General features: G+C 42.0%; 1 protein-coding gene across 1 annotated transcript in view; it reads left to right on the top strand.

The window, feature by feature from the left end:
* The first annotated feature begins 1,339 nt into the window (after positions 1 to 1,339).
* The window catches only part of LETM1 (leucine zipper and EF-hand containing transmembrane protein 1), a 31,278-nt gene continuing 20,157 nt past the window's right edge, over positions 1,340 to 12,460 (top strand). The window contains exons 1-3 of the mRNA XM_017820754.1: positions 1,340 to 1,424; positions 5,562 to 5,619; positions 8,714 to 9,170. Coding sequence (XP_017676243.1) covers positions 1,346 to 1,424; positions 5,562 to 5,619; positions 8,714 to 9,170 — 594 coding nt within the window. The 5' untranslated portion in view covers positions 1,340 to 1,345. The remainder of the gene's footprint in view (positions 1,425 to 5,561; positions 5,620 to 8,713; positions 9,171 to 12,460) is intronic.

Below are 12,460 nucleotides of genomic sequence, written 5' to 3'. Positions count from 1 at the left end.
GCAGAACTCATTCGGCTTTTTATTAGCGTGAGGCTGTTTCAGTCACGGTTTGGGTCAAACCTGATGCTTCTGCTACCCTTGACATGTAAGGGTAAATATAGGTTAAATAGCACCTATTTTCTTTGAGGTTTAGGTAGGTGTAGAGGTGATGCAATGCCTGGTGTTGTAAATGGCCTTCGAGGCAGGAGAGGTCTGAGCCCACAGCACCCTCATCCCTCTGGAGACCTGTCCTTGGGGCAGCCATCTTGTTGGCAGGGCTGTCAGCCATCTTGTCCACAGACACTTCCAGCAACTTCTACTCCCCCCCCCCTTTTTTTTTTTGAACAAGCAAGGCATTAACACCCAAACCTCATGTACACAGCTTTTAAAATTTCAGTGCTCTCAGGTTAAATTATAATGTCTGCAGTTTGATTCCAGTTATTCGCTGCATCTGCCTCTGCAGTCGAAAGTATGCAAAATGAGTGGCACTACATAATGCTGTATTGACTACTGACACATATAAGAGATCCTAACGCTGGTCAGTAGAACTGATATTTTAAGAATATCATGCTATGTTGTAGCCAAACCATTAACTAGCACTAGCGAGGCACCTCTGTCAATTGACTGATTTATGTGCTATTTCCTATCAAAGACATCACAGCTCCACAAGAAAGCTATTTTCATGACACATCCCTGGACCGCAATCCATACACGTGTGCGCACTGGAACTGCTGCTGCCAAGCAGTCCCCAAACGCCAGCGGCACGCTGAGCTTTGGCCCCGGGCGTGCGGCAACGCTGCCGCGCACACCGCGGGATCCCAGGATTCTTAGGGTTGGAAGGGACCTCTGGAGGCCGTCCAGTCCGACCCCGCTGCCAGGGCAGGAAGCACCATCTGGTGCTGGACCGCTGTACTTCGGGCTGGCGTTCTGTGTGGCCACAGCGGTGCGAGCGGCTCAGGGCGGCTCCGTGAGGCACCAGCGCCTGCCCTTCGCAGCGGGCTCGGGCTTCCCGACCTTCCCGACCGCGGGCTGCGAGCGAGCCACCCTCGGGCGTAGGAGCCCCGTTATCGGGGTAGCCTCCGGTACCCGCAGCAGGTCCCGAGACTCACCCGCCGCTCCCCTCGGGCGGCTGCGGAGCCACACACCCCACAGCGCCTGCCCCTCGGTGACGCCATCCCCACAGCCCGCTCCAGCCGCCCTCACCGGGCACTTCTGGACTACGACTCCCGGCGTGCCCGGCGCCGCGGGGGCGGTGCTGGGCGAACGCGGCTCCTCGGCGCTGCTGAGCCTGTGTGGGAGGGAGATCGCCGCGGCCCGGGCGGCAGGACGGGACAGGAGCGGGGCCGCCCGCCCGCCGAGCGCCGCCATGGCGTCCATGCTGCTGCAGAGCTGCGGGCGCCGCGCCTGCCGCCTGCCCCGAGCGCTGCGCCGCCGGCCACAGCCCGGTGAGGCTCCCCCGGGGCCGCTCGCTGGGCCTGGGCGAAGGGGAAACGGGAGGGTGGAAGGGAGAGCGGAGGCGGCGGCGTCTGGGGGCTCCCGGCGTGGGCGGAGAGGCCGCTGCGGGAGGGAAGGGCCGCCGCTGAGTCCCCGCCGGGGGCGAGCCGGGGCTGGGCAGGGCGCTGCTCCCGGCCCGGCCTGTCCCGGCCCGCGCTCCCTGGGTCTTGCGGCCTCTAAGCATGTGCTTCCCCTACCAGCGTGGTTGGAGAGGATGCTCTGCCCTAAGGGCAGCTGGGGCAGGCGTATCCTTTAAATGCCGGCTGGCCGGGGAAGAAGAAAACACGTGCTTTTTGCTAAGGTGCAGGAACTACGTCTCGGTCTTGCCCGCCTTGTTCTCAGCGTAGCTTGGGTGTGGAGTGGAGTTCTCGCTAGTTTATGTGCTCCTTCCCTTTAAGAAAGTACAAGGGGTTTTTTTTTTCTTAGTTCGCATCAGGAAGGATATGTGAATTCGTCTTTTTCCGCGTGGCTTTGAAAGCCTGGCAAATAAAAAGTAAAGGCAGTTCGAGATACCGATTAATAACCAAGATAATTTGACGGTTTAAGGATCTCTGGGTGGTGAAGTTTAGTGGCATGAAACAGCTGGTAACTTGAGACGTGCGAGGCCTGTGGTTGCTCTTTACGTCCCAGAGCTGGAATGGCAGAGGGTTAGTGAGGAATGAGGGAAAGCTCGGCAGGCAGCGGCGTGTCACTGGCACTGTCACTGACACGGCCCCGGCCTGTCACTGGAGCGCTGTCACTGAGAACAGGCCGGCGGCACGTCCAGATTCAGGCCAACCTGGTCAGCCAAGAGGAGGCTCGTCCATTATGATGATCAGGCTATCCTCTTGGTTACGAGTAATCACTCAAATGCGATAACTTCTTCTAGTTGATGTTTTTTTTTTTTTAAACTACTGCTGTAAAGGCAGTTATTTAGGTTGAGCTTGTACAGTGACCTCAAAAAAACCCAACAACTGGGGTATCTCAGCTGTCCAGTTTATAACAGGAAGAAACACATCCATGTACCTTCAAATTATGTGGGATTAAATTTGATTCTTCTGGTTGCATAGCATAAGAAGTGCTAATGATCGCTCTGGTTTTGCATGTTATAAATCTTAGAGAACCTGTGCTGAAATACTGTGATAGAATGAAATAATTAGTGTGCTGTGGTGCACTATGGTTATGATACAATCAGTGCTTTTATTGGGGGTGTTAATTTATTATTAATGCGTTATTGTAAGGTGTAATTTTTTTTGTGTGTGGTGTTCTGCTTTACTTAGCTCATCTTCTTTTGCTCTACGTGTAAGTAGTCTAAGATTAAGTTAAAGCTAAGTGCTTCTAAGAATCCTAAATGTTCTTCCTGTCAAGATCAGACTGTTAAGTACTGCAAGCTTACACTTCTGTAGGGACTTACTTCATGTTAGCATTTTATTTTTAAAAACTCTAAACATAGTAACAGTACACAGCTATTCTACATTAAAACCTTTGGTTTTGATGTTTCATTAAATTTGTGAATAAAGTTTCTCATTACTCCTTTTTCACGAGGAACGTGTCAACATACAGTTTTTCTGGCACTACTGCCTTTCTTTCTTACAAAGCTAATGCAAGTTTCTTAAATGAACAGTGTTGAGTGTGGTTAAGCAACATTCACCTTGTTCAGACACTTCTGGATGTCTGGGTTACCCTAGAAGCAAGGATTATGGACTTTGCTCCTTTTTGTAGGAAGTATGTGTTTTATTTCAGGGCTGGTTTGCTCTTAGGTACGTGGTTATAACAGACACTGCAAAACATAAAGAGCTCTTGTCTGGCAAAGACTGGCAAAGCTGGAATTAACGGTTTCTGTGTGTCTCTTCACACTCTGAAGAGCTGTACAACAAGAAGCATTTGAGTCAGCATGTTTTCTTATGGCAACTTTGGAATTTTGTTCTTTGACCCCTTCCTTAACATTTGGAAAGAAAGTAAGTCTGGTTGGAAAGAAAGTAAGTGAAGTGAAAGTGTCTTGCTGCCTGTGGAGTTTTATCTAAGAAACTCCAAGCCAGTTTTGATCTCCAGATCATCTCTGTTTGTTCTGGGGGCACCTGTCCATAGCAGGCAGTGTCCTCTCCTAGTAGGACTCTGGTTTTTGGCACATGGGCTTTGTGTGCTGCCTGGCACTCAGGTGAGACAAGCAGATTACCCTGCTGTGGCTTACCTGTCTAGACACTGAGTACTTATCTGCTTTGGTCAGCTCTTCCTTAAAGTCAGGGACATCCTGTGAGATGCCTTTTGGGTTTAGAAATTTAGCTGCTGTTCTTTCTCTAAATATTGGAAAGTATCAGAATGCCTTCACAGATTCTCAAAGCTTGCTTTCTGAGCCAGAAAGAGACAGTTTTTCTTTTGGCTCTACTTGCAGTGGCAGTAAGTGCCTGTTAGAGTTTGATATAACTTGAGATGGGTAAATCCTTTGACTTGATAATGCGATGGCTTTTGCTGTAATTACTTCAGAGCCCACTTAGCATGGGACATCCCTTGGTTATTAAGATTTTCATCAGATAAGTTATCTTCTATACTTTGTGATTGTCCCACCTGGTTTTGTGGTATCTCTTTTCCCTTAATACTTAAACTATCTTGTATTTGGATGCTGTGTTTTCTCAGAGTTTCTACTTTAGGTTCTGTCATAGACCATGCCTTGGCTTTAATGGTAGAAAAGGGTACAACTAAACTCTAAAATGACTTTTCTATCCTGCTGTCTCTTAGGATTGACTAGAAATAGTAGGTTCCAGATGGGAGAAACAAACCACAGCATACCTGCTCTATCCAGCTTTCCAGTTTTGTTTTGGATACAATGAATTCTGAGAAGATTGGCCAGAAAGCGTCAAGGCATTTGGAGTCTTGCTTATGTGATTTTCCTGTAATTTGTCCAGAAATCTTTTTGCAGTTGGTATAACTCAGCTACCTGTTGAGTTATTGTAGCTAGGTGTCGATACAAGATTTATTTTTTTAAAGTCTCTTTAGGGAGATTAATTCCTTTCCAGTGATTTCAGGGATGATTTTCACTGATTGTAGATTGTGTACAGCCACTAGGTAGCATTTCATGTTGCTGATGCTTCTGCCATGGTTTGAAGGCTTTGAAGCATGGCCCTTTATTGAAGCCTGTGAAATGATTTATCATTTCATGGTCTCTCCTCAGTTTATTTCCAGAGTGGATGCTGCTTGTCTCTATACTTGGATAGAGGATGCCTGTATATAGGTGTCAGTCCTGCTTGTGGACTTTATTAGCTATTATTAGGATTGATTCTGAGTTAGTGTTTTAAATAAAATTCATTTTGAGGAACATGGCTTTTTCTGGAAAGCTAACCTTTCATATGCTTTGGGTCAGGTCCTCGCCCTTCAAGACAATTTGTATCCTTTGCAGAGAGATCACAGAGTAGGGCTGTTTTTACCAGGTGCTAATCAAAATGGACAGCAATGTGTTGAAGTGATGTGGTTTCGCTTCTCTAATGAAATGTGTTTAAGTTCCTACTCATGTTTTATTTGTTGTTTTGCTTAAAACAAACAAAAAGCTGTTTTCATCCTAAATGCTCGGCAAGTGCTCCATTTGGATCATTTAATCCTGTGTTGTCACTGAGCTATTAAAAAATTACATTTGCTTTCAGTGAAGTTTTTCTGCAATACAGTCACTTGCCCGAGGGACTTGGAAATGTGTCTTCAGGTGACTGAACAAGAGCAAGCAGTACCTCAGACATCCACAGACGTGCACAGGCAGTTCACTTGAACATCTCATCTGCCTTGCTTCCCACCTGTTTTCTCTTTTTTGTGCTGTAAATTTGGGTTACAGATTGAGAGAAATAAGAACAAGGCATGTGCTTTGACTTCTGTTGGAATAGGGCTTCAGTACTTCACATGCCTACTGTCAAAAGCAAAACAGAATTGGGAACATCCAAAGTGTGAATGTGCTGACAAACAGTGCTTAGGGAAGTTGCTGTTAAGCTGCATCTTTGTGCTTTCAGTAGTAGCCATTCCTCTGTAAAGGTTGGTCTTGTAAATCACGTGCTTGTGTGCAACTCACTGTGTAAATAAATGTCGTGCTGAATTTCAGAATTAATGCTAATTATTGATGTTTTTTCTAGGTAACTTGGGAGATCGGGCGTGTCTTAGCTGTACGTCTCTGAGGCTGGCAAACAAGATGTGAGTAAATATGAACATTTTTCTGAACTCAAAACTGTACAGAAAATCAGTTAGTGTAGTGTTGTAGAGCGTAGGTTTATATCTAGACCAAGTGCTAAAATATTAGCTTCAGCTTGTGTTATTGACAGATTAAAGGAAGTCTGAGTATTACTCTCTTCACCTGCTTGGTTGTGTGTGGGAGAAAGAAACCGAGATCTTCCTTTTTCCACCCACTTCCTCCCTTTTTGTTTCAGTTCTGATGTGAAAGCAGTAGAATATTAATATTTTTCTTGGGTGATTCCAGGTGTCATAACGGGATGTGATGAGTTTCCTGCATACTTTCTCTGTGGAGTACCGTAAACATTGAATCACAACTAGTTTGAAAATCATAGCTGACACTTGGGAATGTAAATCATTTGATTTGTATCTCTGTGAAACCAGAGAAAGTAGTTTATTATATGTTACAGCCTTGGGTGATGGTGTCCTCTTCTGAAAATGAATCCAGCTGTTGTGTGCCCTTATGGAGCTTAAGGAGTTGAATGTTGGCAGAATCCATTCTCTGTTCCTGACTTGGCTCACAAGGCGTACTTGTGGACATGAATTTCCTAATCCCTTTCCTTAGAGTATTAAAATATGTGTTCTGTAGTTCATTTATAGTCAAAGTGACCAGGGCACAGTGACTATTCTTCGATTTCTTGAGTTTCCATTTTAACATAAGGATGTGTCTCTAGACACAACCCTTTAATGCAAAACAAACTAATTCTTTTTCAGACATGTTAGTTCTATATCACCTGCTGTAGAATTAATTGTGGTTATTTTTTTAAAAATACATGAAGCATTTCCAAATATCTATGTACTTATTTGTAAAGACTTTTAGTGTAAGTCTTATAAGACCTCTCTCTTGGAAATTTGGAAACTTAGGATTTTAAGCCTGTAGGCTGGAGCACCTCTCATCTGAAGACAGACTGAGAGGATTGGGATTGTTCAGCTTGGAGAAGAGAAGGCTCGGGAAGGCCTTCCAGTATCTAAAGGGGCTTACAGAGAGGTGAAGAGTGACTTTTATCAAGGGCACGGAGGGACAGGACAAGGGGAAATGGCTTTAAAATGAAACAGAGTAGGATTAGATTAGACATAAGAAATTCTTTGCTGTATGGTGGTGAGGCCCTGACACAGGTTGCCCAGAGAAACTGTGGATGCTTCATCCCTGGAACTGCTCAAGGACAGGCTGGATGGGGCTCTGAGCGACCTGATGTAGTGGAAGGTGTCCCTGCCCATAGCAGGGGGTTTGGAATTGGATGCTCTATAAGGTCCCTTCCAAATCAAACAAATTTTTTTTTTTTTTTGTAATTTGTTTGGGGTTTTTTTGTTTTGTTTGTTTTGTTGGGGTTTTTTTAACAAAAATTGCTGTTAATGTAAGGTGGCTGCTTAAAATAAAACAAACTAGTGCCTGCACTCCACATGACCCAGATCTGAAAGCAGGGAACTCTACTATTACAAATACTGAGGACAGACTAGGATAGAAGTCTCTCTGACCTCCTGCTTGTGAAAGTATGTTCAGAGAGGCACATTTCTTGCAAATTTTTTTTTCTCTGCAGAATCAGAACCAGTTCTGCTGGCAGAGCTCCCTTCCTCTCTCCATGCAGAAGAGTGTCGATTATGTAGGTGGAACTTGGTCTGTAGGCCTGGAGCTCTGCTTTTGGGAGGTGCCTTAGAGCTTAGAGTCAGGCTGGATTGATTTATTGAAATGTTTTAATCTGGTTTTGAATATGTACTTTATTTTCTTAAGAGACCTGTCATTCTCATCAGTTAATATCTGTGCAAATATGTACTCTTCTAGCTGATCAAGAGACTGTTTTGTGTAACTGTGTCTGTTTTGGCAGTTGTCTGACCATTGAATGGTCAGGTGTTTAAAACTTTAGTTTAAACTAGAAACTAATAATGTCTCTTTAAAAAGTAATAATTTCAGTCTTTCTTTTTTTTTGTTCAAAGCTCTGTTTGAATAACATGAAATAGACAAAACCATTAAAGGAGTTTAAAATCCATCGGAACATGTGATAATTAAGTTTAAAAAGTGCTTCTACCTGAAAATTGAGTGAGGGAGGTTAATACTTACAAGTGTTCAATAAACTTTTTTTTTTTCTTAAAATGTTATTTAGACCTGCAGAGCCATTTGCTCCTATTTTCTGTTTTTGACTGAAGACAAAAATCACATTCTGATTTTGTTTTGTTAGTACAATGGCTCCATGAAGAAACACCCCAATCATTTCTGTCCTGTAGGTGACTTAATGCTGGCATTTCAATTTGAGGGACACCTAATGGAACTCATTTATATAAAATATTTTATCTACTATTTTATTTTTGTCCTGTCTTTTTATAAAGGTGTGTAGAGTTCTACTTGGGTATAAGGAGTAGTTCTTCTGCGTGTAACAGGAGCTTTTGGGGTGTTTGGGCAGTGCTTCCCTGCTAACTTCAGTCTACATTTAATTAAAGAAAAGAACAAAATTCTGAACAAGGTGCTGGTTCTCTATGCCCCGGATCAGTACCATGATGGAATTTTTTGCAGAAGTTTCCACTGAAAAAGGAAAACTAAATGATAATAAGAGAGATAATAAGAGAGGAACTCTAATGAAATCAGATTTCTCTGATAGTAATTCTCTTCCTCTGACTCAACACCTATCCCAGGTCTACAAATTCTGTTTCTTTTTCTCAAGTGTTTTGCTCAAACAGGAGAAGTAGTAAAAGGGTCTCTATGTTACTTATGAATTTGCAGAATAATTTTCAAATGTAGCTTTCTAAATGTAAAGTACATCTGATGGCTACTCTTTTATTTGTTTGGAGTAAAATAAACTACCTTTTCAAAGTTGTTTAATGGAAAATTCCCTGCAGATTATTTTTTTTTTTGTCATGAAGTAAAACCACTTGTTCTTTTCAGGTATAGACATTGATCTTAAGAGACAAAAGTTTGCATTCTTTTTCATAAATATGTTGTAGATATTTTTCAAATGATGCATTTTATAATACATAAATATATATAACTATACAAGTGTATATTATATATATATATATAAATAGTTTGTGATCTGTTGCTAATTCTTGAATGCATTTTCTTTTGAAGGACTGTACACTTTAAATATTGCACTGGTGTCCCTCCTGTTTACACATACTCCAAAAAAGATCATTTCTGTTGTTGGACTAAAGGATCTGGACAAATATACTTTACTCTTATGAGCTCTTCTGGCTCATGGACGCCACTAGCAACCCTGGGTGTTTTAGGTCCCCAGTATCTCCCAGTTAGATGGTGGCATTCTTCACGTCCCCTTCAAGATGACTCTATAGTTGAAAAGTCACTGAAGTCCTTAAAGGACAAAAACAAGAAGCTGGAAGAAGGAGGTCCTGTGTATAGTCCAACAGAAGTGGAAGTTGTGAAAAAATCTCTCGGACAGAGGGTTATGGATGAACTGAAGCACTATTACCATGGGTTTCGATTACTGTGGATTGACACCAAAATAGCTGCAAGGATGCTCTGGAGAATCCTGCACGGAAACACTTTGTCTCGTCGAGAACGGAGACAGGTACTGAATAAACACCAGTTTCACTTGAGTGTCCTCAGTGATTCCTCCATTTTATTTGAACTGAGGTAGTTCTTTCTGTTGTCTTCTATTCCTAGAATTAAAACTGCTAGGTGTGTTTCCCTCCTGCTCACTGTGTGGACACTAAAATTTTTGGATATTTTTGCTCCAAAACATTTCAGTTGTGTTCCCTGTTATTGAAGATAAATTTGGTATTTTCTAGTTGGAACAGCAGGGGATTCTTCTGTTTTGTCATGTGGGCAGCAGTTGTGGTTTGTTCTCAAGTTCCCATCCATGTGCTACGTCTCTGTATATGGTCACTTTCTCTGCTTTTTCACTCCAGCTGGAAAAGTAGAGGGAAAACACTTCTAGTAAAGGTTGGATTTGTGCCAGTTCTATTTCTGGTTTGTTGCTTGCTTGGTTTTTTTTTTTGAACGGGATTAAAGCAGCAGGCTGAAATTCATGACTGATAATGTACTATCTCAGTTATAAATATATCTGAAATAATTTTAGTCCAGATACATTTGTTTTCTTCATGACATGTAGCTTACATGTATGAAACTGTAAAAAGGAAACTGATAATTTTAAGGAAAAGGGAGATGTAAAATATGAGTGCTTTCAAATTTGAATAACATACGTGCATTTCAGTAGTAATTTCAGGTTCTGGATGAAGCAAATGGAAGCTTATTCAATTAGAATAAAAAGTTATATGGATATTTAAAAGCATTTGATGTGAGCTCATATATAAAAAGACTATAAAATAATAAACTGGTGTAGTTAATTCCTTTTTTTACTTTAAGAATGCGTTGATATTCAGCTTCACCCGTTCATTAGCAAAATATGCAACGTGCTGATTTGATAGTTCTCATTTTACTGTTTTAAAGGACAAGATGTTTAAGCAGTTTATACAGATTAAAAATTCAAGTCTGCCTTCCTGCCTTTTTTGAATACAAAAAAAGTGCTTCAGCTGTTGCTGAAAAAAAGATGTGCTGGAAGAAATGCTGGAGAGCAAGAAGTGTATGTGCTCTGCAGTAGGAGTGAGCAGTGCTGCTCGTGGGCACAGTCTGGCGCTCTGCAGTTTGTGCACTTGCACACACGAAGTGTTAGGGTCACATCTCTGCCCTCAAAACTTCTGATAAATGATAAAAAACATGAATATTTGCTCATTGTTTTCATAATTTCCTGATAAAATTAGGTACACAGGTGAACATTTTGATGTGTAATCAGAACCCATCACATCCTAATGCGGAATGCAAAGGTTTTCCCTATATTCACAAGGTGAAACAAATAGCAAAAATTGTTACATGCACATGTAGCAGTTTTTAGCTGTGGGTACCTGTGGTCTCTTTCCAAGAACAGCACCAGTTGATGGTCTCAGCATTTTCATGCTCCTTATTTTTGACACCTTCCTTATGCTGGTGCAAGAATATGCTTGGCAGCTGATCCAGCTGAGACGTTGCTCAGCAATAAATATAACAGTGTGTGCTGACGTGAGAGGGGATTATGTGGTGCCAAGAAGGAGTAACTGAGGACAGGGGAAGGTGAGGACTGCAGGACTTGGTGAAGCAGCAGTTCTGGCTTGTGCTGGCTTACTGAGAGCTTTGGGAAACTTGGAAAGCCAAGTGAGACAAATTAATTCATGGTTTCAAACAGAATCAGAAATTCTCCAGAGGGTGGATTGGAACCATTGATTTTCCTGCCTGTGTTGTGTTCACTGAGCTATACTTCTGGGAAATTATACAAACAGCAGTAATATTCCATCAGTAGGTGGACTTATTAATTTGATTTTCCTTTGATCATAGATCTATCTTTCTCATATTTAAGTAGTGATCTGGCATTTGGCCTTTCTGGATTAGTTTTGTTCTTGTGTGCAGATGTTCAATTTTTCTTGTTTTAAATAAAACAGAAGTTTTTTTGTTTGCAGATATGAAGTGGTGTTTACACTGATGTAGCCTGTCTCTTACCTAATGACGCGTGTTTGTGTGAATGTATATGCACGTAATCTGGTGTAGGAGATGTAGAGAAAATAGTTTTAAGAACTGCAGTGATGTTAGTTTCTCAGTCTAGGTTTTGTGTTTTCTTTATTGGAGGAAGAGGACATCCTATCTCTGGAATGAAGGCATGGTAGATTTAGAACCCAGCATCAGTGAAAAGCAAAGCCATCTTGCAGCTAAACAAAACCCTTTATCTACGGTGTTTTTTTAAACCTTATTTCAAGTTTGTTTTAACATAGTTAATTTCTTTTTATCAGTTCAACCTTAAATCATAGTATACTGACTGATTGGAAGAAGTCTTAAAATTTTGATGCCAAATTCCCTAAAACTTTGCAAAAGTTGCTCCTGAACTTTAAAAAACGTAAAATTAAAATTGAAGTACATACTGCCTTAAATGTATTAAGCTGTACATGAACTGACAGTCCTAGAGAAATTTTATCTTCATGCAGACTGACAAATGAGTTATTTCTGCCTGCCCTTTCCTTCCTCTTTGGAGGCAATAATGGAAGGATATCCAAGTAATCTAACCACATGAACAAGCATTTGCAGCATGGCTAATGCAAAGGGAGCTATTGCTTATGTAAACTAAAAGTCAGTTCCAAAATTCTGCTAGTACAATTGCTGGCAGGGTTTGGATTAAACAGGGTCACATACCTACACTTAGAGAAGGCAGGAAGAAGTAAAACATGCAAAATATGATACTGGCTGTTAAAAACTAATGGCTCTAGTGCTGGTTCCTGCAACAGGATGGTTCAGGACGTGGAAGTGAGGTGGCAAACACTATGGAGTTTGTGGCAGGTCTGCCAGCTTTACAAACTCTTCAAGCCTGCAGAGGGGGGAAAAGTGGAATCTGTGAGCTGTAGCAGCAGATACAAGGTAGTCACAAGGTCTTCTTGCTGTGCTGCCAAATAACGTGTGTGTAATCGTACACCATTGTATTAGGTTCCTGTGTAAAGCTGTTTTCCTTGAGTTAGCCGAGTGCAGTTCCATGATTTATGTAAGATGATCCAGGACAGTGCTGCTGTGAAAAAAAAAGCTGGTCCTGCTTGGTGCTTTAATCAAGTTTTGCAACACCCCCTGCCCCCAGCTCTCCTCTTTGGTTTGTACTGATCCTTTTTCACTTGTCTATGTATGTATTTATGGGCCAGTTTTACCTGGATCAGAGGTGTGACTGCTAGTGCACCTTCATGGCTCTTTATACCTTGTCTCAGGTTAGCATTAGGGTAGCTTAATCCAGTGGTAAAACTGCTTCCTTGGATATGGATTTCGTAGAAATACTTGCACGCACTGACTGAAAAT

This window comes from Lepidothrix coronata, unplaced genomic scaffold, assembly GCF_001604755.1.
Source record: "Lepidothrix coronata isolate B3197 unplaced genomic scaffold, Lepidothrix_coronata-1.0 Scaffold85, whole genome shotgun sequence".
Taxonomy (NCBI): Eukaryota; Metazoa; Chordata; class Aves; order Passeriformes; family Pipridae; genus Lepidothrix; species Lepidothrix coronata.
This window is presented reverse-complemented; position numbering and strand designations above follow the sequence as displayed.